The sequence below is a fragment of the Lagopus leucura genome, unplaced genomic scaffold, assembly GCF_019238085.1.
Source record: "Lagopus leucura isolate 7727_CA_CO unplaced genomic scaffold, USGS_WTPT01 Super-Scaffold_100159, whole genome shotgun sequence".
Taxonomy (NCBI): domain Eukaryota; kingdom Metazoa; phylum Chordata; class Aves; order Galliformes; family Phasianidae; genus Lagopus; species Lagopus leucura.
In genome coordinates this window covers 29,055,430-29,082,246 of record NW_024962335.1, presented here as the reverse complement: position 1 = coordinate 29,082,246, position 26,817 = coordinate 29,055,430, and the positions used below count along the sequence as shown (strand labels likewise).

Below are 26,817 nucleotides of genomic sequence, written 5' to 3'. Positions count from 1 at the left end.
CAAATATTTTAAGTTCTGATAACTTTAAAACCTCCTTGAGAGAAAAAAAATGTTTCTATTATTTGTTTTTAAAATTTATTTTTAACTTTTCCACCAGAAAGAGGAAATTAAGTTAAAAAAGAAATCAAGAAAAAATAATTACCCTCATTTGTTTTCCATTCATCCTCTCCCTCTTTTTTGGGAAAAATAAACTGGTAGGGGCAGGGGAAAAAAAAAGTTTTGGGGAAAGAAAATCCACATGAGAAAGTTTGACTTCTTTTTAGTGACCTCTTCAAAAGGAAAATGATGAAAACAAAATATTTGCTCAGAAAATATTTCATAAAATTATTTTCCTAAGTTTGAATTTTTTCATACCCTTTACCATAACTGCGCATTTATCTAAGAAGTTATCATCTTCATTACTTCAGCCTCTTAACTTCTTTCCCCATTTCAAGTGTATTATTATTGCTGCATATTTAAAGTCCAAGCAGTAATTAGTGCCTTCTGAGACACTGAGACAGATGTCAGAGCTATTTAAATAAATAAACGGTCTGTGAGTCAGAATGGACTCCCTGTATCACATCGCTACTGAGGACAGCATTATGCAGAAGCAGAGACCTGATTTCGCAACTGGAGATCTTTGTGCAAGATCTATCACTGCAGAAAGCATGCTATTTCTGCTGAAAATATCACATGGAAAGACCCATTGCAAATGCTCCTTGTCACCTGATGAGGAAGGGGCTACAACTTGCAAGATTATGCAGGAAATTCATTTCTAGAAAATGGCCTGTGCAGGTGGGAATGTTTGAGCAGGGAATGGCCCAAACTTCTCAAAGCTGCCAGAGATACCTACTGTTCACTTCACTTGCTCTCCTACCTACCCCACATTGTGGAAAGACAGAGGGAAGCAGCAGCAGACACCAAAAAGGAAGTAAAGAGACGGCACGAGAAGCTACAAAACTGAGACAGGAAGACTGTCACCTGCAGGATAGAGGCAGGAGCCCTTCCCTGCACACCTTTGCTACAGAGGCAGAGGGTGCTCCCAGGGCACTTCATCTTTTTTGCCACAGCCTGACACAGAAGGCACTAGAGCTTTTCTGGGGGCTGTGCTTGCCATGGAATCCAAAAGGGAAGTAGTACCAACTTCAGGATTCAAAATTGTAGAATCCTAGAATGGCCTGGGTTGAAAGGGACCATAATGATCATCGAGTTTCAACCCCCTGCTATGTGCAGGGTCGCCAACCACCAGACCAGGCTGCCCAGAGCCACATCCAGCCTGGCCTTGAATGCCTCCAGGGATGGGGCAGCCACAACCTCCTTGGGCAACCTGTTCCAGTGCGTCACCACCCTCTGGGTGAGAAACTTCCTTCCTAATATCTAACCTAAACCTCCTCTGTCTCAGTTTAAAACCATTCCCTCTTGTCCTAAAATGACTTCACTGCCACAATTACTAGTTACGTCAACTATTATTTCACCCCTTCCCCTCAAAATTTGTCTCTGATCTATAGACATAATAAAATTGGGCCCGGTCTCATTTCTTCTAATGTTTGGTTCTATTCTGAATTTTTCATTATGTGTATCTGGTGACTATCTTTGGAGTAAAACAATGTCAATCAAAAAATACACAGCCTCTTCACATACTTTCAGGTACTTTTAATGTATTTTTTGGCTACTTTTGTGTCCAGGACTCATCAGAAGATAGAAGTTATCTGTATCCTTTGAAGTTCTGGCACTAGAAGTATATTTTGAAATAATACCAAAACACTGCAATTTACAGCAGATTTTCACAATACAGTCCTGCATCAGTACACACAATACAGTGTGCATCATCTCAAATACAAAGGATTTAATTTCATATTACTTTGATGCCAAGATATCACCAGATCCAGAAGCATGATGGGTTATGATGCTGTGCTCATGCTAAGTTTCCCACAAGAAGATGATTTTTCTTATGGATAACAAATATGTATTATATGTAAGACATATGCTAGCACATCTTCACTTTCTAAAGAGTTCTGGTTCAACTGTGTCACACAGTGAAAACTGTGTGACAGATTTCATCATCCACCTTCTCCCAAAGACCTTCCACCATGGAAAGACATTTAATGCAGACAGAGTGAAATGTTGGTCCTGCTGACTTCAGTGATTTCATGATTTAATAACCAAGGGTCCAGGTTTTCACCAGAGGACCCGTGCACAGAACGGGTTTCCCCCCTTCAGGGGAAAATGAACTAAGGTTTGTTTTTAACAGAATGTTCCTTCCAGTAGGGCTGGAAAAAAATATTTAAGATTCACCTATGAGTGATTTTTGAGCCAATCTGTTCACAGCTGAATGATGATAGAAACTGGCAGTCAGACCAGCATTTTTAAGCACTCTTCTTTCTAGCTAAAAGCTGTTAAGTATAGCAAAAGATACGAATCTAAGCATCAATTGAATGACTTTAAAGGAATCTTCAAAGAGCACAGATCAGATTTTCAGAGTTTGCAGCCTTTCTCACTATGCATATCCAAAAACTCACTAACTTACAGCTAAGAATTACACTTCTCTATCTCAGTTAAATACTACAATTATCAGTGGGAAAATATTTAAAAGACGTTGAGAAGGAGGAATTGAGGACAAAAGATTACTGTGGAAAGTTTGCTGCAGTTGCCTCCACGCTCCTGTAGTAGCTTTTGGTTCCCTGCTGACAATTTCCATCTATGGAGCTTCAGACACAAGATATACAAAGCTTGTCGCCAATTTGCTCTGTGCTCCCGTTCTTACATTTCTATTGGTCTTTGTGTTATGAGAGAGAGAAAAAAAAAAAGCAAAACACAGCAAACAGTCCTCTTTTGCAACATGCATAGAGATAGGCCCAGATCTAGATATACTGAAGCGTACTGGCCCCGAAAGATGGGGAAGGAAGTGTGAAAAAAGCTGAGTTTCTCCAAGATTACCACCAGATCATGCAGCTCTGCAGTGTACTGGGGCTCTTGCCTGTTTGCTTTCGTCCCTTTCTGCCACATAAACACAGTAGATTCACTTCACAGTATGGGACTTGCCCATCAGTGGAGAGTCAAAGTGGGAGAATCTTGTATCACAAACTACATTTTTCTTACATTTGTGACAGAAGACTTTCAGTGCAAGATGGTGTCAATGTTGTGCTCACATTTTAAGCGGCAAGTTCCTTTTTGCTTTACTTGGGGGTAAGGTGGAGGGAGAGTCACACTTCCAGATGAGTTCCTTTTTTTTTTTTAATCTCTCATTCTCTCCTTCAGCTATCTTATCTCTTCATGCTCCAAATTGGCTATGTAAGCTAGAGGAAAAAAGAATAACTGAGATGCTGGTGCTTTGCAGTTCTTATGTCAGAAGCTGCCACTCAGCACAGGCAGCACTTGAACACAGAGTATAAAAAGGAAGCATAGGCAAGTAGAAAACTCTGCTAGTTAGAGCATGTGTTAAATGAACTAGACTTAAAAAAGGGAGGCACCTTCACTGTGGCAGCTGTTGAGAAAGAACTTAAGAGGCTCTGGGAATAATGAATACTTGCATATCTCTGAATATTGAGTTCATGCAACTGACAAATCCTTTCCTTCCACTGCATCATAGACCTCAGTACCAACCAGCACCACCTCCTGCTCAAGGAAATGCCAGTCAACCCTCTTTTCCAACAGGCAGTCTGGCAAATGAAAACCCTCTCATACCACACAATCACATATACTCACACATACTCACATATACTCCTGTAGTTGCAGGACCTTTCATTGTCCTCCAACTCTGAAGGCAAATGTATTTGTGAAGTTCAGAAAACTGAAGCTCCTTGCAAAGGGCACTGCTTACAATCAACTAGTGATACACACAAGGCACATATAAAGACTTGAACTCCCCTGTAGGCAGCAGCAACATTACACCACTTCAGCTGCATGAGCTAACTTCATGCTGAAACAGCTTTGCATTGCCAGAAAAGAAATATTAAGCCATCATATTAAATCATCAAATGAGCTTGTCAGGGCAATAAGCCCAGCTTATGCTTATCTTTCCCTCTATATTAGAAATATAGATAGCAACATTAAAACTAAAACACTGAAACATGCAGCAGCATTAAATCTATGTGGGGGCAGGCTACTTAGTAAAATGAACAGTTATTCCTTACGCTAAAGGAGGATGGGGAAAATGGTGTGATTGTATTTCCTAAGCCTGTGTATCTTCTGTGAAGACTCTCCCTCTTGTTGGCTATTCTCTTTCCTTATAAGCCCAATGCCTTAACGTTTTCCAAGAACTGTTTATAAAAAGGTCACTGGGGAATCTCATCATGTGACTTTGACATTCAATTGCATGGAACACACAGGAAAAAAAGCCTTCAGCAGCAAGAATATAAAGGCTCACAGAAAAGTAAGCTGAAATAGGCTTATTGAAGATTTTTTGCACAAACATTTCCAGTCAGGGTTGGCTGATGGGAATTTTGTACAGAAATCCAGTTTTAATGAAGACACTGTTTGCTATGTCTAGCTGTGTCAGCTCCATTTGGACATATGAGTTTGACACCTGGGACAATTAACAGCACCTTTATTTTTAACTAATTTGAAAAAATGTTCACTCTATTATAAATATTAGTTCTCCCATAAAACACGAAACTAATCAGTGCAGCCAAATCAACTGACACAGCTAGAAATAAGGTCATTAAAAGCTGTATGGATGATCAAAACATTCTCAGCATTCTTCACATAAAGACAGATACATCTAATTCTTTTTTACTTTTTCTTAAATATCTGTGTGATCTCTGGGGATCCACAGCCAGGGGGTCCAGATAACAGAGTATGTAAATAGCACAGGGCTCAGAAATGTGAAGGAGGACATCTGAACTTCCCAGATTTCTGCTGCCATCTGCTTGCCAGTGGCTTACTTACCATGCATGCTGCAAAAGTAAATGCTGCATGCTCCAAATTCTGACAGTACCTCAAAAAACTTGACTAAAACTACTGAAAGATAAGCCCACAGGGATTCAAAGTGTAAAAGCTATTCTGTACTACCTCTGTGTATTGATCCTCCTGGGCAAGTAAAAGCGCAGTTCAGTGCAGACTAAATACTGGAAGCAATCACAGAATATTAATTCTAGTTCCACCAGAGTGATAGACCCTAGCACTCTGCTCCTCTCACACATATTTCCTCGTTAGGGTTAAAATCTTAGCAGATTACAGATCCTCTCTTCAGTCTAATCTCTTTATTTATCTGCCAGGACAATAAGACACATAGGTCAATCATTTACTCATACTAATTTGCTTTTATGGCAAAAATAGAGCCTGTCCCCCCTTAGTGAACTGCACCTAGCCAAAATGATTCCATTCTATGAAAGGGGTATATTTTGATGAAGGAATTGGTAATGGAGGCAGAAAGATCTTTGCGTAACAAGTAGCATAGACTTTATGTGTAACACTGCATGGTGAGCAGATTTTGAATCTGTACACGTGTGCAAAACATGAAGTCCCTGTCTGGCACTACCTGTGTTTGCAAAAGCCAGTCCAAAAGGGTTTCAGCTGGCGTAAAGACTGTTGGTCATTGACGTCTGTTTTTGTTCAGTGGTTTCAATGCAACTATGTTTATTTGTGACTATTTCAAATTGGGCCTCTTTTCCACACTGCTATAGAAGGAGAAACTACTAACTTCTCTGAATTTACTGTTTGTTTTGCAGCCTATTTTCATGTGTTATATTCCCAAGTGAATTTGCATAGAAGATAAAATCTAAATACGTACAAAGGAATGTCTGTATATTCATAAACATGCACACCTGGGCATAACACTTAGATGTTTGTTTAAACAACACAACCCTGGTGGTGACTGGTGTGCAGACAAATACATGTCCTGACACTACTATGCTCCTTCCACGGAAGTACATGCAGATGCAGCCCACACACAAACATGGATGCCACATTTGTTCCTGCCGATACAAAACACACGCAGCCAGCTTTTGCCCCGTCTCCCTTTAATGCCCCTCATGACCACATCCTACACTTCTCCTCCCACTTCCACAAAAACAGCAGTGCTGACTCTTAGGAGTGTTGTACAAACCTTTGTTGGTAACTTCCCAAGAAACTTCAAAGAGCAACAAGTCCTCCACTGGTAGGTCTTCATCTTCCCATTGAGGAAGCCCATTAAGAGAGGTCATGGACAGTGATCTAGCCAGTGGCATTTTCTTCAGCCCCTAAATGCTCACCACGCAGGCCACAACAGTTGTACTCAAATGTCCGCTTAATGTAGCCGTTTCTCTGCAGTTCTGCTTGGAGTGGTCTGCCGGTGCGCTGGGTTTGGAGAAGAAAATTTACTCAGATAGCTGGCAGCTAATGGGTTTAAACTGTCTGACCACCAGCATTAAATTGGCTCAGTGAAATCCTCAGGGCTTGAGAAGCAGCTGCTGGCAGAGGTAAGAATTTAAAAAAGACTGACCTGAGGAAGGTCTTTGCTTTGGGGGCAGGCCTTTCTTCTGCCCCTAAAGGGAGGTAAAAATTGGTTTTGAGCTCCCCAGTCACAGCATTCAGTATCTTCCCCTTCAGGAACAATTGAAACTCACCAGCTGTAAATTCAGCACTGCCCCGAGCAAACTCCAGGAAAGAGGACACTCTGAGTTCACCACCTGATCTGAGTCCGGCCCCCGAGTCCTCCCCTGCCTGTTACCACTCATAGACTTTCTCTACCCACTGGCCAGCAGGGTAAACAAGCTCTTTCTACATGATGCCTCTAAGATTACTTGTCAGGTTAAGCACTGTTACCTATTCTTGTTCAGTCCATCAGTCCAAAAGCACTAATTTGCCTCACACAATTTGCCTTCCACAGCGAATTCCAGCTGTGTTCCCTCTCTGGGCAAGCTGTTGGTTTCATTCTGCCTTAGGACAGGTCTGCATATCTGAGAGTTTCTACAGACAGAGCTACAGTTGCTCTATTTACATGTTTTTGGTGGCACTCCCTGCAGATCTTGTCCCCTATTTTCCACATGGTTTCTCTTTTTCTCTGGCCTCTGGGCCCAGGGAAAAAATGCACCCATCTTGCTGCAGCACAAAGGACAAAGCTAGGATGCTGCAAGGAGTGCACACATCTGCAGAGCTTGCAGCTTAAGACCTCCCAAGACCCACAGAGCAGCTGCCTACTGTGATGATACTTATGTGCTTATGCTGAGAGCCTAGCTCCTCTGGGACAGCTGTGTCCACTCAGTCAGAGTCTGAGATTAGAAAACAACTTGCCCAAAATCCAGAGTTCAGCGCTGACCAGATCTCCAGATCTCCAGGTGATATCCAGGGCATCACTAGCTCTATGGAAGGCAACGGCAGGCGTGGACTTCATAGCAGCATAGATGGACGGAGCAAGTCCAAGGTGATAGGTTTAGAAGACAGGCCGCCCATCTATATAAAAGTAATACAGTTATGACTTCCTTTTCTTTACTATATAGGAACCAGTAATAAATACTGCAATTTACATAATTGCATGGAATGGACAGCATCCTGTAAAATAGAAATGTAAGGAATGCCGTAAACCAGTAAATATTTGAACTGTGGGAGAGCTTAAGGCCCACATATGCCAACATTGCTTTGTCACAGCATCACCGTATTCATCTCTTGTTTACCATTATGCTGCCAGTCTGCAAGAATGGACGTGTATACAACAGCACACAGGCAATGTATTACCTCAGAGCAGCTGGCTCACGTTATTTAGATGCAAAACCTGTAATACTGCGGGGGTCTCCTCATTTCTGAACCCCATTTCTGAGGATGGCACTAGATAATCTTTGATGTCCCTTCCAACCTAAGCCATTCTATGATTCCGCCATTCTATGATTCTAATATCAAATCTGCCCAAGTCACCCTTTTCTCTGAAAACCCTTTTCTCTGAAAACCAAGGCGGGGCTGACAGCCTCACAAATATCATTCCAGGTGACGACTAGAGAGGGCAAATCCAAGCCAGCCCACAAACTCATCTTAACCGCAGAGCCCCGTGCCACCCCAGAACCAGGCGGCTCCGTTTCGCACACCGCGTGTGCTGCTCGTTGTTGACCACTAGGGGGCGCCCGCCTCCCAACGGCGCGATAGCCCGGCCGCCATGCCAGGGTACAGCATCAGCCAGCAGTGGGATAGCGGGGGTACTGACCGATGCCAGATGAACGATGGCAATCCGCTGCCCCCAGGCATTCAGCAGCTGTAACAAACCTAAAAGACATGTGAACAGTGAACTGAGGTCGAAGTAATAAACATTTTAAGGTATTCATATAATCTGAGATTTTCAGACTTTCAGATGGTACAACTCCTTTAGCCTTGGCAAGTGGGTTTGCAAGGATCATCAGCTCAAAGAGCATCACAGAATTGCAGGGGTAGGAAGGGTTCTCTAGAGATCATCAAGTCCAACCCCCTGCTAATGCAGGTTGCACAGGTAGACATCCAGGCAGGTTTTAAATATCTCTAGAGACTCCACCACCTCTTTAGGCAGCCTGTGCCTGTGCTCCATAATCCTCACAATAGAGAAGTTCTTTAGAAGTTCTTTAATGCTGGTACCTGTGATCCTACAGAAAGAAAACAGCTCTCCAGGAGCAAGGTTATATTCTGTTAGTAAGAATGGGCATATCTACAGCATATGCAGTGGGGGTGCAGTTCCAAGAGCAGAAAGGAAAAAAGTCACTCTATTCTCCATGCAAAGTGCATTGAGAGGCAAGTAGAGAAAAGAGGACAGTGCTAACGCTAGAAGAATGTGCCATTTTTTGTTGTAGAGATAGGAAGTCACTAAGCTTAGAATAGCTTGGACTGCAAGGGACCTTAAAGCCCACCTGGTTCCTGTCCCCAGCTGTGGGCAGGGTTGCCACCCACTAGATCAGGCTACCCAGGGCCTTATCCTACCTGACCCTGAACACCTCCAGGGATGGGGCACCCACAACTTCTTTGGGCAGCCTGTGTCACTGCCTCACCACCCTGTGTAAACCTTTCCCCTGCCATCTAGTCTAAATCTCCTCTCCTTTAATTTAAAAACATTTCCCCTTGTCCTATTGATATTCACCTGTGTAAAAAGTTGATTTCCCTCCTGTTTATAATCTCCCTTTAAAGACTGCAAGGCTGTAATGAGGTCTCTTCAGAGCCCTCTCTTCTCCAGACTGAACAAGCCCAGCTCCCTCAGCCTGTCTTCATAAGAGAGATGCTCCAGCCTTCTGATCATCTTCCTGGTCCTCCTCTGGAGTTTCTCCAAAAGCTCCACATCTTTCCTGTACTGGGGATCCCAAGCCTGGTCACAATACTCCAGATAGGTGTCAAGAAGGCAGACAGGGACAGTTCCCTGCTGGCACTCCCTCTTCTAATGTAACCCAGGATATCGTTGTACTTCTAGGCTGCAAGCGCACCCTGCTGGCTCATGTTAGCGTTTTCATCTATCAGGACTCCTAAATCCTTCTCAGCAGGGTCACTCTCAAGAAGTTCTTCTCCCAGTCTGCACGTATATCTAGGGTTGCCCTTACCCAAGTACAATACTTGTAGATTTTTTTTCTTCTTCTGTAATATAACAGAAAGGACAACTGCTGAATTGGAAAAATGGAAACCTACACAAAACAGTAGTTTATAAAAATACTTTCCACAAAACTGAAACTGGTTTTGAGTCCAGTCTTTATGTTCGCATATTACTGTTATCACCAAAGTACACAAACACCCTCAGGTAATGCATTATACAACATGGCTCAGTCTGGCCTGGCATCATAGGTGGTTGCACCAAGTTCTCAGCTTGTGGACTTGAACTATTCTCACTTGCAAGATCTTGGACAATAAGAAGGCTGTGTCTGAAAAGTCTTTGAAGAGAAATGGCACAGTGTGTGTTTTGTTTTGTGTTTAAATTTCCTACAGTTCTCTGGATATTGACAGGCAGAGATATAGGCAGATAGGAGCACACTGCCCCATATAAAGCTCTTTTCGAAATTGTTACATTCCAGGATGTGGTCATCTCTACTGGCTTTAAATCTAACTCCTTCTGGTTGGGACCCCTCAGTCCCTCCTGTAGAACCACCTCAAGAAAGTTGGAAAATCAACTTCAGCCTCTCTGGCTGTAAGAAAGAGCATGTTGGGGAAGAAATAGTCAATACTGTTTATTGACTGAATTTATAATGAGAAAAGTGCACCTGGGTCAGCTGTAGAAATAAATTATATGTAGATATTAAAAATGTTCATAAACACGGGGCTAAATTTTACAGGTTTGTAGCATTAGTTACTTGCACAAGCTGTACTCTGGAAATCGAGCAGTAGGTGGCACTGATGGTATTAACAGGAGTTCTCCAGTGTCTACTGTGTTGTTTTGCTTTTGACAAAAGGCCGTTTAATTCTTCTGACTAAATCTTTGTTCATGACAAACCTTAGTTTTATAAACACCGTGGAAACAGAATCACAACACAACCAGCAAAATGGGGGTCCTCTGCCTGGAAGAAAAGCCCCTCCCTCAGGCTGAGTTGCACAGGGAAGAAGGGAAAAGAAGAGCAATGAGAGGATATTTAATAAAGTGAGCTCTCTACTGTACAGGGTGTTGTGCTCCCATCTAGGATGCAAACTCATGGACAAAGACACAAATACTTTCACAGATATACAAACACAGCTCCGGGTAGTTCTGAATTCTTACTCTTTTATCTTGTGTGACATTGAAAGAATTGTTATCACAGCTAGCAGCTCGGTTTCACAGAGCTTATCTGTGTCTTCTCAAGTGGGCAGTAGTGCATTATTTTACTTCTCTGTCTGCAAACAGTGGCTTGCCCAGCTTTCTGTGCTTTGAAAGACTGTTCTGCAAACTCAGAGATGTGGTGCTGAATGAGGCCTTTCCATTCATTCAGCTATGGCACAGTAAGGACTTCATTAGAGAAAAGAAGAAAAAAAAAAGGCTGTGCCATGATCAGAATTAAGATACTTGTTGAAATTTAACTACATTCAATGATCCTCATGAACATAAATTCTTCTTAATGGAATATAGGCACTATCCATGAGTATGGTCTTCTTTTTTGTCTCTTTAAGATCCACACTATTGACTTTGAATGCTTTGAAATGTCCAAAGATTTGTTTCTGTTTATTCTTCTGACTCTTATCTTAAAATATATATATATATATATATATACACATATATACACACCAGAGCATTCAGAATCAGCACAATACAGAAGTCATTTTAAAAAATGCTTATTTCTTTCTAATGCAAGACCATTCACCACTGGAAAAAAACAAATGTATAATGAACAGAAGCTCAACAACAAATAGTCTCCCAGACTGATCTTCAGTCTGAGTGTATCAGGGACTACTCTACTGTCATATGTGGATAGGAAAATGAGTTTGATATAATTCTAAGGTGTACTGCTCGTGTCTACACATTCCCAGTGACGCCACTGGAGATGGCTGAATGAACGGAGGCTTTGGAAATCATAGCACTCCTGTATCATTGCCTGAAATGTGGAACTGGCAGCGCAGATAGAAAATGTACTTCAGAAAAAAATGTCTTTTTTATTCCCTTTGCATTTTCATTTCGTACATCCCACTATGCAAGAATTACAGATATTACCTTCCAGAAATTGCTGCTGGTAGGTGCCACCTTCACTTTGTTTTGAAGATTTTCTGGATTTTTTTTTTTTTTTTACCTCAGATGTTGAGTGTGTAAACACAACTAAGTAGGGTTTGAAGAGCTCTTAAAGAGGAGAGCATAATGGAGAAAATATTTGCATAGAAATCATAGTTTGCACATCCAGTACCTGGGCCATATTGTGCATTGTTGCTCATGTTTGCAGGTAAATTACTCATTTCAGACACTGAACAAATCCAAGCCTTGTGAGTCTGACCTCTCCAGTAGACCATTGAAGTTAATGATTTGCATGACTCTTTTGCTTGCATAGAATGACTCACAAAGCAATGGCATCACAGGAAATCATTTATACAAATGGAGTACATCACTGTGGTTGGTGTGGGTTTTAGAAAGACCCTAACTATTGTAATCTCTGGAAAGCTTTGAAAGTTTTGACTTACTTAAGGTTGTGCTCAGAGACATAAATTAAAGGAGAACTACTCATAGATAAAGAAATATCAAAAATCAGATGTTGTCCTGAGAGGCCTTGTTACGCTATGGCAGTGTGTCATTCTAGACCACAGTATATGGATGGGGCTCTTAAATATTTTGGGGCTCTTAATCACACTGACACTAGTGAAAGTTCTGTGGTTATATACCACTGAGAATGTGCAACATAATTGTAATGATTTATATCTGTAAATTGAAGTAAGTACCATTTAGTTGCTGCATAAGGCTGATGCGAGTTGTATCAACACAGTGATAACAGCAATTTGATGAGGAATTGAGGACACAAGTCACCTACTTACCACAAAACACAGTTCTAAATTAGATTCTATGAAAGTCACGTAAACACTACCAGTCTAGGAAAAAACTCTGTACCTACCTATATGTTCTGTTGAACACCATTCTACTGTTTAATCCTGCCACCAACTCTCTGACCTCTTTTTGTCCTCTGACTACTAAAGGAGAAGCTAATGGAGCACTGCAGGTAAACTCAGAACAAGACCACCTCTTGCTTAAGTGATATCTGATTACCACAAACATCAGCTTTACTAAGCTTGCACAGTTTCTTGCTATACAGACTTACAAATAAACCGAGGATGCAAAGGATATTCGAGTAACAGAAGGTGATAGTTTGCTTGCTGTTCTGTAAGCATACATGAAGAAGCTATTCTACAGCAACTGTAGTGAAGATACAAGACTATGTGACAAGCCTCCTAACAAAAAATAATTGCAGTATAGTTGATGTATGCATACCCACTTACCTTAAAGGTTTGAATGCGCAGATAGAAAAATTCAAGCTTTCTCCTTAGCATTTATTTTATTTATAAATCTATGTTGCAAATACAGTGGTAATAAGCATATATTCGAGGTTAAGTGTAACGTGGAGGATGACATTCTGGCCTTCTGGTATCACCATGCCAGTAATATCCCTCCTCTCTCTATTTTCCAATGGTATTTCCTCATCTCTTGTCTGACGCTTGCAGAGCAGTCAGACTGACTTTCTGTTCCGTACTCTAGCTATAAACCTGCAAATACAGGAGGGTTAGGTCCTTACATCAGTCAAAACTACCTTAGTGCTCTTACCTCGTGAGAGTCAAGCAAGCTGTCCTCAGTGCTTTCTGAAGTGTTCTGCTTCTGTGTGCTGGCTTTTCTTGCTTATTTCAACATAAAGTCCAACAGCACCATGATGTTTTCTCTTAGACCAAGGTACCTCTTGATACATAGGAATGTGTTTAAAGACCTGCATTGCCTTTGACAGGAGTAAAGTTCATGTATCTATGGGACTGTAAAAGCAGAACATAGACAAGATAAGGAGTCTGCTATGTACAAAAGCCACAAGTATCTGTTAGGTGAAAACTAAGGCAGTATAGTCATTAAGGAATTTTTATGTTTGCTGTGTAAGTTTATATTACAGACGAACTCCAGACGAACAGAAAGCAATAGGCTGCTATTGTGGAAGCATGCATGGGAAAGCTATTCTATAGCCATCCAACTGCTATGAAGATCTTATGTGATAAGAATCCTAACAAAAAATAATTATAGTTATTAATGTACTTGCATACTACTTACAAATATCAGTAATGCCAAAAGTAATCTGAAGAGTTTATTAATAAAATCTGAAAATTTCCTAGACTGAGATAGTTGTTGATGTTTAACAATTTTGAACCAATCCCCACCCATTATGCACACAAGGCCACTTTATTGTTATTTCTTAGAATATTCCTTTGTGACATCATTTCCCTAGAAGTAGAAATAAGTAGTCAGGGTGTTCTGACAGTTCAAGAACTGCTCATCTTGCAGACTGATGAGATTTCCTCATTCTTTCAATTACCTTTCTTGTTTATATACAGCCACTCTATCTTGTCACAGGCTGCACCTTCTTGTGATAGGGACAGTCTTTAGCTCTCTGACAAGGCACAAAAGATGCTGTGTTAATGTTGAATTTATGATCACTTAAAAAAAAAAGAATGCAACATGTGGATACAGAGAGTTTTGAACAGACAGTCACTAGAGTGACAACAGCTTCCCAGCACAGGCAGTGATTCCTGTGTTAATTTCAAGGCATCACAACCTGAGGTATCAGTTTGCTGATCTCAGAACACAAAGTAAGACCCTGCTCTTTGATGAGTAAGGATTGCATGCTGATTTAGTCAGGGACAAAAATCAGTTTTATGGCTGAGAACTTCAAGAATAATCAAGATTCGCAGACAGAAAGGAAAACTGCCCACTCTCTGTCCTCTAAGACAGCTGATGCCTCTTCACACATACCAGCCTTAATAATCCTAAAAAAGTTAAATTCCACAACATATTTTTGAATTTTATATCATTGACCAAAAACAGTACAAGTATGAACAAAGTGGAGAAGGATCTATGCAGTTAACCTACTGAACATGCTGTGGATTTTAATACTCAAATGCATTCAGTTTTTATGGATTTTCCTTTTAGGCATCAAAGGAGATCACTAAGCAGCCAAAAATGTAACCTTGATTCTCACTTCAAAAATTAAAGAGGAAAAACGAGTAAGGGAAAGACCTTCCCCACCACACATTTACAAAACTCTCAATGCCAAAGGACAGAGTCTAACATCACATAATAAAACACAACTGCCTCCTAAGCCTCAGACAAGCAATTTAGTATTAAGCCTGAGTTTTATCTTTCTGAGCACAACTGTCCTGGCAGTCAAAAGAGCCAAGTGAACAGCACAACATGGCTAACCAACCAAGAGAAGAAATTGCCTGGCTCTCCACGGAGTGCAGCCTCACCTCGAATCTCATGTGTGTTGTCAGTGCCACAACTTAAGGACGTAACATTAGAGTGTCCGAAGGAGAAATATAAAGGTTGTGAAGCATCTAGAGGAAAGATATGAGAGCACCTGAGTTCCCCTAGTTTGTTAGCACAGAGGAGAGAGGCCTCTTGGTGGCCTACAGCTTCATCACAAGGGGTGCAGTGAAGCAGACACTGATCTCCTCTCTGGCAACAGCAACAACAGAACAGTGAGGAATTGCATCAGTGAGCCTCCTCCATTTTTTTTTTTTTTTTTTTAATTTATTGATTTATTTATTTATTTTTAAGTCCCTACACCATTCATTTTTGAGATACATTGGTCAAAGCGAGAGCAAATGAAGTAGTGTCATTCTCAGCAACTTACTCTTTTCATTATTTTATAGTTAGTATCTACTCTATAGAGTAGAAAACATCAATTTAGGTAATAAAACTTCAGGATATCTACATAAATATTTTTCATAGCAGGTTTCCAGACCTACAGATCAATTTATTTTACCCAACAGTTAAAATATCAGAAAAGTTTCAATTCCCAGGAGCTTAAGTCAGCATCTGAATTTCAAGTTTTCTACTGTACAGAAATTATTTCCAATAAGATTGTATTATTGCAGTCCCTCCACAGGTAATTACTACATTTTTACTAACTTTATGTTACAAAATACATGTGTCTACACTGTCATGTATCAGGTGGCAGATATTAATGGTGAACGCTATGGTCAGGACAAGCTGTAAACACCAGAAATAAGTCACTAGGACACCAAAACATGCCTTAAAGTTGCTTTATTTGTTCTTAAGGTCTGTGCGTTACAACAAGCTTATGCTTAGCTACTGTGGACAAAAGCTCAGTCTGGAAGAGCATTAATGTTAACCATAGAGATGGATAGCGAGTAGAGAGCCCACATTTGTACACGCTGTTTTTCTACTGCTGCGATCTAACACGGGAGTTACAGATCTTTAAGATCTTTCTGGATGCTCCACAATGTGTCTGCACTCTTCTTCAGCTGAGCCACTTCATCATCCTTCAGCTTTTGGTTGATGACACTTGTCAATCCAGAGGCACTCAGAACACAAGGCAGGCTCAGGAAGACATCGTTCTCAATGCCATACATGCCCTGTCACAAACAAAAGAGTATTACATCAGTGATGGGAATCCGTAACTCCAGAGCTGCTTTTAATTTATACAGCAGGAAGCCTTCTGACATCAGATCTTAAGACTACTACTCTGCAGCTTGCAGAAAATTTTCAGTCTGCATATTTGAAAATAGACTTGGTTTAAAGCAAACAGCAATAATGAAATTGATTATTTCATAAATCCTAACTCCAAAAATCCCATTTATATCTAACAAGTAGGCTGACAAAACTCAAAAGCTGTAGGATTAGAGCAAGCAGAAATGCAGAAATGGCAGATCTTTTTTCTGACTATAGAGGATGCTGTAAAATCAGCCAGCTCAGAGCCCATTGGTCTACTAGAGGTTATTCAGCTGGCACAGACTAGATACAGATAAATAGACAAAAAACATGCGTTCTGCCCCAGCACCCTTAGCAAGGGAGTGTTTCATGGAAACACATTTAACACATTTGGGCTTCCACTAAGTTATCTTTTTTTTTTTTTTTTTTTTTTTTTCCCCCCCACTGACAGCCTCTTTTAATGAAGCTGTATGGCAAATTTCACACAAAGGTAATACAATGCTGGGCAGTACAGTATTTGCTTACCCTTCTTACAATTATGGAGCAGAGAACTAAGAAGTCAGGAGATAAAATTACAATAGGATGCTCCCTTTTAACACCTGAAATTCAGAGTAGATTCTTAAAAAAAAAAAATAACAAAGCTTCCTTTGTTCACCACCTTGCTAACTGACACTGTTCAATTTTTCCATAACAAAAACTGTGCTAGAGCATCCAGTACGCCAACATTTCTTACCTTTACCAGTGTTGACACAGAATGAACTCGGCACAAGTTCTTCAGCATTGTCTCACAGAGCTCAGCAACGCTAAGGCCAATGGCCCAGTTTGTATACCCCTTGAGTCTGATTACCTCATAGGCACTACAGAAACATTGAAATATACTAGGATTAGTTAAAGAGCATTCAAAGTATACTGAAGACGAAGTCTTAGATAAGCAAACATTCGCTATCTAAAAAAGAAAACACAAAGCCACAACACACTCCTATGACACACTACAACTTTTAGAACTATAAATGCCAAAGAAGTTAAACATTCCAGCATTAGAGCATAAAATATAGAGCTTACGTTAACCCAAATGTATAACAATAAACCCTATTGTTCTCTCAGCATTAGCTGAAAAAAGAAAAATAGCTTCCCCATATGAACAATTCTGATAGTGAAAAATAGAAAGCCATGTACAACAAATTCTCTATTCAAATCAGTGGAACAGTGATTTAAATTGTCATTCTGAATACACAAAAACTGAGGTGGAAAGGAAATGCAGCATGCAGAAAAGCCATCTCCATTATTACATGCACCCACATTATTCCTTAACTCACTGTACCTTTCAACAACCTGCTTGTGGACTTCCTTCCAGTTCTCACTGTCTTTGTCAGTACCCATGGCAGGATTCAGCTCCTGGAGAGAAACACCTGCCACATTAACTCCACTCCAAACAGCCACTGCAACAGAAAGAGAATATAAGCTCCACAGCACTTAGCAACTCCACCTGCTCTTGGTCTAGCTAGGACATATTAATGAAACAAAACAATAGCAGCCGGAGCCACAATAAAGTTTGAGGCAGATCTTCATTCAACAAGAATTAATTCTGAGAACACTGGGTGTCAGAACATTCTGAAAATACTTCAGTACTGACACTGAAATTCATCCGTACACATGAATAACAGAACTTTCAGTCCTTCAAAGGTTTAGAGAGCTATTTTTTCCAAGTCAGAAACCTCAAATTCCTACAGACAGACTGAACTATCTGAACTATTTATTCAGCTTTTTAGAACAAATTTTACTGAAGAATCGCTGTCTGTACATTTGCTGCCCCACTGATCAGTATGAGTATTAGCCTCCAAGAACTGTACTCTATTTCCCTGAACAAGTTAGCAATATGCAAGCTTAGAATACCAAGAAAGGAATTTGTCAATCTCCTTTCATATCAAAAGCTTACAAGGAGATTCATTCTGCAAACACACTAGGAATTTTTCTAGATACTTCAAAGCAAAAATAGATGAAACAGTGAAGCAGAATAAGCTCTCTTACTGTAGAGTTGGCTTCAGTTAGTACTGTAGTTGATGAGACACTACTTTGATCAGATGCAGTGTGACACTGTGAAATGTGGATCTCTTAAAAAACACACAGCACTAAAATTCAAAGCAGTACCATCATCCATATAGTTGTTCTGCTGCATCCTGTCAGACTTTAAATAAACATAAAAGCTGAACTAAGACAAATTTAATACCATGAAATCAAAGAAGCTTCTCTTGAAGCTTCTATTGAAATAGCATGGAGGAAATTCACAAAATAAAGGGATTTTTGTTTACTTCAATCTGGATTACTAGGCTTTTAGACTATTTGCAACAATCCCATTTACTGACGTAGTAATAACACTAATACAGCTTTCAGCAGAGAGCCTTGCTGCAGACAATATAGATGATGGAAATCCAAAAACTACAAGTAAAGGAAGAGAACTGGAATTCTTAGGATTCATTTAAGAAAAAAAAAAAAAAAGGCCTTTTCAAGTCAGGATTTAATTATACATCCACAATAATGTTAGCTGAAAGGAAAAAAAAACAGTAGCAGGATTTCCTGGAATTAATTGCCTCAACTCACTATAAAGACAACAAAGTGCTGCTAGCCACTCAAGCCCAGCTATATCTGTTCATTCAGGATTTTTAACACATGCAGCTTCAACCTCTAGTACTGTATTGTTTAATCAAAAAATAAAAATAAAATCTTCCACAGTGCTCCTTACCGCTAGAATCACCATGTTCTCCTAAAATCCAGCCATGGCAGCTGGTCGGGTGGATATCAAGTCTCTCAGCCATCAGGTAGCGGAATCTAGCTGTGTCTAGATTGCAGCCACTTCCAATCACACGGTGCTTTGGCAGGCCACTCAGCTTCCATGTGACATAGGTTAATATATCCACTAAAAAAGAAGAACATGCATAGTGAGTTAAACCGTTCACGTACACCAGAAATAACACACCAAGTATTTGCTGCAAGTGGTAGGGCTCTGAGGAAGACTCGAAACATAAGTGAACTCACTGGTCACTGTATTTTAGGTCTGTTTATTCACAGGACTAAGGTGAATAAGTTACCAGACGTTTAGGACCCGTCTAGCTACCTTTCAGAAAAACCAAAGGTCTTTGGAAATTAGTATCCAGCTAGAACTAAATCTCTCAAAGCACCCAGAACTGGGACTAAAATTTTTCTCTGTCTAAAATAGTGAAGCAATATCCTGAAGTAACATTACGTTCCACTTTTTCACAAGCAGCAGCAAAGCAACTTACAGTGGGGAAAAAAAAAAAAAAAGATCTTTACATGTACATACACTACTCCTACTCCAGGTTCACTTCTTGAATGCATCTGTTCATTAAACAGTTTCTACAGTGGTTACTTCTGTAGCAAGAAAAGCTAAAGGAGCTCTGTGTTTTGGCTGCATGTGGCTCTAAAAATAGATTTAGAGAAAAACAAGCCAATTAAGGCTGGGGCAGGCTGAAGGAAAACTCAAATCCACAGCTCCAAAGCAAGAATAATCATCAGGCCACAACACTGAACACTGACTCCAAAAGTCTCAAAGGAAAACTGGCTCTCCAGAGGGAGATTTATTGTATTTATATATAGATCACTTGCTTGGGCAACAAAAGCATGCAGTCTCAGTGCAGTTTACACCTTCATGTTATAAGGGGCGTTCCCATTAGCACTGCTTTGCTATAGCCACAACTGGTACTGCTCCTACCAGGGCCACAGTGATCTATGTGCAGACTACGGAGTACTGGCTTCTCAAACAGCTACATTTCCCCTGGACATATCCAAGCTTTGAGGCACAGTTTTGTCTCACTGCTTGCCAACAATACAGTTTTTTATACAGGAGGGAACGTGGGCAGTGCTATCTGTGTTGAAGTCCAGACAGCTCTGGGCAAGTCACCAGGAAGGACACAGAGTTACACCAACACACAGCTAGTGGACACGCCTGATAGCCTGATACCTCTGAAGTCCTTTCTAAGAGGCTTACAATAGCTACATTATGTAAAACTAGTGAACACAAGGATTCCACAGATCCTGAGTTAAAAAAAAAAAAAAAAAAAAAAAAAAGGAAAGTAATTCTGGAAAAAGCAACACGCTCAGTTGGAAAGGAGTCTGAGTTTGAATTCAGCCTTGCTAGAACAAGAACAATTTTATCTGTGATCTCATTTTTAGATAAGTTTAAAATTGCCATGTTATTGTACTTGCACAGAAGTCACTTGCTCAGTATACCAGTACTCAATAGTACAATTTGTACACTACCTAATTACTCAGACAGCAGCTGACTTGCTAGTTTTACACACACGTGCTGTGTTTTAACTGTTAAGGTGCTTTAAAAGCAGTCTCACCTCATTGCCAGGGCTCCGTAGCAGCTGCTTTTCTCTGGTGCTGAATCAAAGAAAAACCACCCCACAGAGACTTCCTACGATGCATACCGGAGTTTATACTTCCTCTTACCATGAGCCTCAGCATGCAAATATTATCTCCTGAATATATGGCTGTATTAATACAGCCATATAACAGTTGTATTAATACTTATTTCAATGTTACTACAGCTGTTTAACAAGCATGGTTGATATCTTAAAGGGCAGATCCTCCATTCTGAAGAATGGCCATATCCAGTCTTATCCTATCCCTTGATAGGACAAGGGGGAATGGTTTTAAACTGAGACAGAGCAGGTTTAGGTTAGATATCAGAGAGCAAGTTTCTCACACAGTGGGTGGTGACACACTGGAACAGGTTGCCCAAGAAAGTTGTGGATGCCCCATCCCTGGAGGCATTCAAGGCCAGGCTGGATGTGGCTCTGGGCAGCCTGTTCCGATGGTTGGTGACCCTGCACACAGCAGAGGGACTGGAACTAGATGATCATTGTGGTCCTTTTCAAGCCAGGCCATTTTATGACAAGCCCCAGTCAAGGAGTTTGATTTACACACTACTTACAAGCAAGTATCTCCCAATCATTCAAACCTTTTGAGCTAGAAATGTAAAGCTACCTCCTGATAAAGCTAAAGTAGGTAAGAACTCAAGTACTTATCATTAGAAATGCTTTAAAATACAAATCATGAAGAGTCCTGAATAAATAATATCAAATTCCTAGAGCTCTAATATTTTCACTGTTAGCAACTATACAGCAGATGTCCAAATAAAGATAAGAAATTTCATACTGGAAATTATATTTGAGAAGATTAATGAGGCATCACTAATATTCTAAAAACAGAAAACGTAGGTGTTCTAGAGATCTTCTTTACCTGGGTTGGAAACCACCAGGATGGTGCAATTGGGGCTGTATTTCACAATCTGAGGAACGATGAATTTGAAGACGTTCACGTTCCTCTGAACCAGGTTGAGACGACTCTCCCCCTCTTGCTGACGAACACCTGCAGTTACTACCACAATCTTGGAGTTGGCTGTGACAGCATAATCTACAACCATGTGTAGAGATAAAGACCATTAAATATGTTTATAAGGAACTTCAACAGTATCATTTTCATACAGGTATTCCAAGTAGCTGCTGTACTGTACCAACATTCAAGCCCAAATGTAAGATGTCATCCTGATGTATCAGCACACGGACCTCTATTACATTCAACACCCCCCCCCCAAATCTCATTTCTACCATCTGTACAGTAAGAAAGGTATTTGTTCTTCATTACAGAGGTACTAGCATTCCATTAAAATCAATTTTAACTGTTGCCCAAAATAGTAAAGCGACCATTAAGAGATATAGGAAAGCTTAGATTAAGGACCACTCCCCATTGGGATTATGAGAGACTAAAATCTCACCCCAATTCATTAATTTAAATCTTTTGATGCCAAACCCTGAGAGTTCTGATCACATGAGCAATACAATTAAGCTTACAGAATATTGTTACAAAGAATCTGAAGTTCACCTTTGTCTGCCACAATCTTATGAGTCTGAAGGAACAAGCTCCCATGCTGTAGATCCATCATTTCTCCTTTTAGTTTGTCTTCCAAAACATCAACCAAAGCAAGCTCATCACAAAGACCCTGAAGAAATAATTACATTTAAGGAAGTAACACATTATTAGCTGTTAACTCACATTTAAAAGTTGCGTCTTTACATCTGAAAGCAACTGTTCTGCAAAGGCTAACCAGGACAAAACTCTTGGTGCTACTGTGAGATGCATCAGAACAGAGCCACAGGCTGCTTCAGCACAAGCTTGCCAGCCTTATTCAGACCTTCTGAAAAAGTTATCTGTGGAATGTGAGTGCACAGCTACCCCTCTACTATTAATGCATTTGAAAAGACATGCTGTATCTTTCAGAATTGTAAGGAGTCCTCTAAGCTCATTCAATCAGAACAAAAGTTAGAGCTGTTAAAATGTACTGCTTTGCAAAGCATTTAAACATATATGCTTGTTGTCAAGCCACACTGAGTTAAGAGTTAATATTATATGGTCTCAAAATAGGAAGATGGTGAAATATAGATGGAAGATGCTCTTGCTTTAACACAGAGCACTACCATCTTCTGATGGAAGCATTAACCACCCTTGTAAATTCTACTGTAATTTGAAGTTTCATCATTCATTAGGTTACATTGAAAACCAAATTAGTAGTTGTTTTCCCTAGGTATCTTCACCTGACAGCATCCATTAGGCCACTTCTATGCTGTTGAAAGCATTATCTTAAAGCTTCTCTTAAGCTTTATATAGAAGGGTGACACCCATTGGAAATATTGGCATCAACTAAGCACACCACAATATGCACCGTTTTCATTTGGAAAAATCATTTAATAGCAAATATATTTAAATTTTTCACTTTAGATGTAAAAAAATTGCACTGGTCTGTTGCTTTTGTGCAAACTGTTTACGTTCAGAACAGTTAATCAGTCACTGGAAGAAAAATTTAGGAGTTCATACTCAGCACTAATTGTACTCTGCAGATGAAAAGCAAACTAAAAATCTCACTTGTTTCAACATTAAAAAAATCCTAATAGAAAACACTAGTGTTAAGCTAAGAAATTACTGAAATTGAAATCTGAAAACAGCCTGTGTACAGAGATGTGATTACTTATGGATTTATATATACAGCATAATAATGTGGGCCTCAGTCCAGACCTTGCACCAAACATTCAACTGACTTTGCAGGTGAAGGAGCCAGTTCCCACTGAACCGTGGGAATACCTGGAATCACTCCAAGAACTGACTTCATGAATTTGCATCATTGTTGCCTGGAGAGAAATTCAGCTTGCCATTAGCACACACAGGAATGAAGTCTGCACAATCACCACATCGAAAGCAACTTAAAATATTCCCCTTAAAAATAAGCTGCCTTGAGACCGAAGAACTTTCCATTCCCAGAACAGTACAGTAACATCAGTGATTTGTTTCTGAGAGCTAAAAATAACTGATGTGTAAATGTAGTGTCACTGAAACGATGTATGAAATAGCACAAGTATGAAGTAAACTTAGTATTAGCATTAGGATCCAAAGGTATCTGAATACTAACACATAGAAAATCACACACAAAGCTTTATGCCACAGCTCAACAAAAAGCAGAAGGCATTTCAGGCAGCCAATCATCTTGCAGAAGTCAAAGCCACATCCGATTCAGTGACAAGAATCAAGTGGTTTTGCTGTTAAGCAAAGCAAAGCTGTTAAGGTGGTTTGTACTGCAATTTACACATACGAGAGAATGAGGAGAGCAGAACGCTGAGGAAATTCACTCCATTACATCATATTTCAAGACTGAAAGATTAAGTTCAATTTCCACTCTAGGTTTGGAGCAAATATTTTAGTAACGTAGTAAAAGCTACATTTCTGTACACAAGATGATCCTGCTTAGAGCAGCATATTAAACACAAATGCAGGATTGTAATGAAGCTTGCAGTCATTTCACCTGGCTTCTATTCTGCCACCCTTGAAGGCAGTAATTTGTGAATGGTCTTCCCCTCCGTCAGTTACGTTTCAGTTTCATATACTTATTAAAAAAAAAAAGTTACCTCCACATCAGTACCTGCCTCCCAGTAGCCTTTCCTTACCATTATCCTTTCTTGGTGGCAAGGTTTAAGTATCAGCAAGTGAAAAACCTTCAACATTTTTTCCCCACAAATAAAATTGGTGCTTTAACACGTATATCCTCGAGGTACTACAGGATGGACTGTCTCCAATGAAATGACAGCTGTTTTAGCTGTATATGCCAGATTCTTGATGCCAACCCTGTGAGCTATTTGACATAAGATCTGCCATTTCAAGGGGGTTGGGCACGTCTGCTTGTCCTCTTGGGAAGAAAATGAAGACCTGTGGCTCCCACTTGTCTTTTCAAAAAGGCAAAAATAAATCACATTTAATTCATTCACCACACTCTAAAAGCAAAAGGCAAAGATCCTCTTACACATTTGCCAAAAAGAAAATAAAAAAATATGCAGGGCAACCTCCAGTTAGAGCCCTAATTTTTAGTTTCTTATGCTGCTCTGGACACAGCATTATGCAATCAGACAAGAGCAGCTTAAAGCAAAACAAGCAGCCCTTGGAAGGTACCCATAATCGTTGCCAGTACCTTCAGAGATGAGACAGTAGGACATAGATGCACGAGAACAAAAATCACGAAGTTACGGTTCTGTTTCCCACCCTGCCCTTCGCACTGATGTCTGGTTTGCCCGCATTCTTTGCGGGCAAAAGAGCTCCGCTGGGCAGAGTCCAGCTGTATTACGGAAAACTCTTAATTCAAAAGAAAAGAAAGAAGAGCTTGGGAATGGCCTCAGCGCATTTTCACAACGAAATATCCCTCCAGGACCAGCTGATAGGACAGAAAATGAAGGTGACCCCCGCATCCATCCCGACCCTCCCCCCGCCCCGCCGCTCACCACGTGCTCAAGCACGAGGAGCCGCCGCGCCGCCCCGCGGCCGTACCTTGCCGAGGATGCTGATGGCACACGCCATCCCCACCTGCCCGACCCCCACTACGGTGATCTTGTTGTTGGGGACCGCGCTGCCCGCGGCCACGGGGGTGATCAGCTTCTCCTTCAGGGTCGCCATAACGTCCTACAAGAAGGGGTTGAAGGAGGCACGGTTTAATGGGGCCGCATTCCAACACCCGCCCGCGCTCCCCGCACCTTACCGCTCGCTCCCACGGGGCTGGGGTCCACTGCGGCAGCGCGAAACGCAGAGCCTTCCCACCAGCCCACAGCCTCCTCCGGACCACGAGGACCCCACCACCCACCCTCGGGGGGAAGGGAAGCGAACCGCCGCCAACACCTCCCTCGCCGCGGAGAAAACCTCGCTCTCCCGCTACCCACCGGTTCGGTGCGGAAAAAGGAAAAACGGGAACAGCGCTGCGACTCCGGCAGAGCTCGGGCAATCTGCGCTCTGCAGCGGAAGGGGCGGGCTGGGTTGGGTGGAGGAGCCCCTCACCGAGCCCTTAGGGCGGGCGCAGCGTCAATGGGAGGCGGCGGCTGCCGCGTTCAATCCGCGTTGAGGATGGAGGCTCGGCTGTGACGCCTGTCCGCCCTCGTCCTCCTCCCCCCGGTCCCCCGCCACGTCCTCTGCGAGAACGTGTCGCGGTCGGGATGGAGGCCCTTCTGGTGTGGCTGTCGGGGATCCCTGAAGTGAGGGCTATCCTCAGAAAAGGGTTATTGCAACGAAAAGTTTGCGCAGTGAGGGTTATTGCAACGTGGGCCCACAGCAGCCAGGCATTGTTTGCAGGATAAGGAGAGCAGGAAACCGGTCAGCACGGCCTGTAGCATCGCTATGCCGTGCAACTGCTAGCAGCCTCACAAAAAAGAGAACACTACCTCCCCTCCTCTCTCCCCCCACCCCCCACCTCCCCTCTTTCTTCCTCCTTCCGCATTCAGGTGGTTGGAATGATTTTGTTGGCTATCAGCCCAAGGGTGCCTGCAGTAAAGCTGGGAGCAGTGCAGTGCAGTACTGGATTCCAGGGAGCACTGTGTTGACAGTGCTGTAGGCACCCGGGTTGCAAGATGGCTGTTGTCCTGCTTCTGGCTTTTCACATGTAAATGGTAGAATCAGAATCACAGAATGGTTTGGGCTAGAAAAGACCTTAAAGATCGTCCAGTCCCAACCATGTGCTGCAGGCAGGGCTGCCACCCACCAGATCAGGCTGCCCAGAGCCCCATCCAACCTGATGCTGAGCACCTCCAGGGATGAGGCATCCACAGCTTCCCTAGATAGTCTGTTCAGTGCCTCACTGCCCTTTGAGTACAGAATTTCTTCCTAACATCTAACCTAAATCACCTCTCTTTTATTTTAAAGCCATTTCCCTTTATCTGATCACAATTAGACTGTAAAATGTCACTCTACCTCCTGCTTGTAGCTCATCTCATGTAATGGAAGGCTGTAATGAGGTCTTGTCAGAGCCTTCTGTTCTCCTAAGCTAAACAAGTTTAACTCCCTCAACCTTTCTTTACAGCAGAGGTGCTCCAGCTCTCTGAGCATCCTCAGGTCCTCCTCTGGACCCACTTCAACAGCTCTAGCTCTTTCTTGCACCGGAGGTCACAGATCTTGACACAGCATTCCAAATGGAGATCATGAGAGCAGAGGAGAAGGCGATAATCACCTTCCATGCCCTGCTCGTCACCTCTCTTTTAATGTAGCCCAGGGTATTGCTTGCTCTGTTCATGAACGCAGTGACCTTCACATGAGTTTTCCTTCACAATTAGCTGATAAGGTGGAGAAGCTTTCTCTATTTCACAGAGCCATAGACTTAGCTAGGAGAAATTTTAAGAGGATTCACTGCAAGCAGGGAGTTGTGCATAACTAAAGCGTTTTATGTGATTTTATGTGGGGGCAAATTTACTCAAACTGTGGTATGTGATTTTTGTGCAGTATGGCTTTTGCCCCGCAGC

The 26,817-nt window shown here is 41.5% G+C and overlaps 2 protein-coding genes across 3 annotated transcripts in view; both read right to left on the bottom strand.

Moving 5' to 3' along the window:
• GYS2 (glycogen synthase 2) overlaps nt 1-6,593 on the bottom strand; it is a 41,857-nt gene extending 35,264 nt beyond the window's left edge. The window contains exons 1-2 of one of the 2 annotated variants that reach the window (XM_042890507.1): nt 6,525-6,593; nt 6,026-6,255 (exon numbers count right to left, since the gene is read on the bottom strand). In XM_042890507.1, the coding sequence (XP_042746441.1) occupies nt 6,026-6,146 (121 nt within the window). In that variant the 5' untranslated portion in view covers nt 6,147-6,255; nt 6,525-6,593. Of the gene's footprint in view, nt 1-6,025; nt 6,256-6,400 lie in introns of both variants that reach the window. The other variant, XM_042890506.1, reaches the window with a different exon arrangement.
• Nucleotides 6,594-15,556: 8,963 nt separating this feature from the next.
• On the bottom strand, nt 15,557-25,361 carry LDHB (lactate dehydrogenase B). Its single transcript, XM_042890268.1, has 8 exons — nt 25,252-25,361; nt 24,866-24,997; nt 21,884-22,001; nt 21,242-21,415; nt 18,720-18,893; nt 17,301-17,418; nt 16,713-16,836; nt 15,557-15,903 (listed from the first exon to the last, which is right to left on the bottom strand). Exons 2-8 carry the CDS (start codon nt 24,989-24,991, stop codon nt 15,736-15,738), a joined length of 1,002 nt encoding a protein of 333 aa, XP_042746202.1. The 5' UTR covers nt 24,992-24,997; nt 25,252-25,361; the 3' UTR covers nt 15,557-15,735.
• Between the last annotated feature and the right edge of the window lie 1,456 nt (nt 25,362-26,817).

Excerpts from the sequence above, each read along its gene's own strand:
- LDHB (XM_042890268.1), bottom strand. The coding sequence starts at position 24,991 with ATGGCGACCCTGAAGGAGAAGCTGATCACCCCCGTGGCCGCGGGCAGC. Across the intron at positions 16,837-17,300 it reads CACAAGCAGGTTGTTGAAAG|TGCCTATGAGGTAATCAGAC; the intron begins GTACAGTGAGTT and ends ATGTTTCTGTAG. Across the intron at positions 15,904-16,712 it reads CTGTGTCAACACTGGTAAAG|GGCATGTATGGCATTGAGAA; the intron begins GTAAGAAATGTT and ends TGTTTGTGACAG.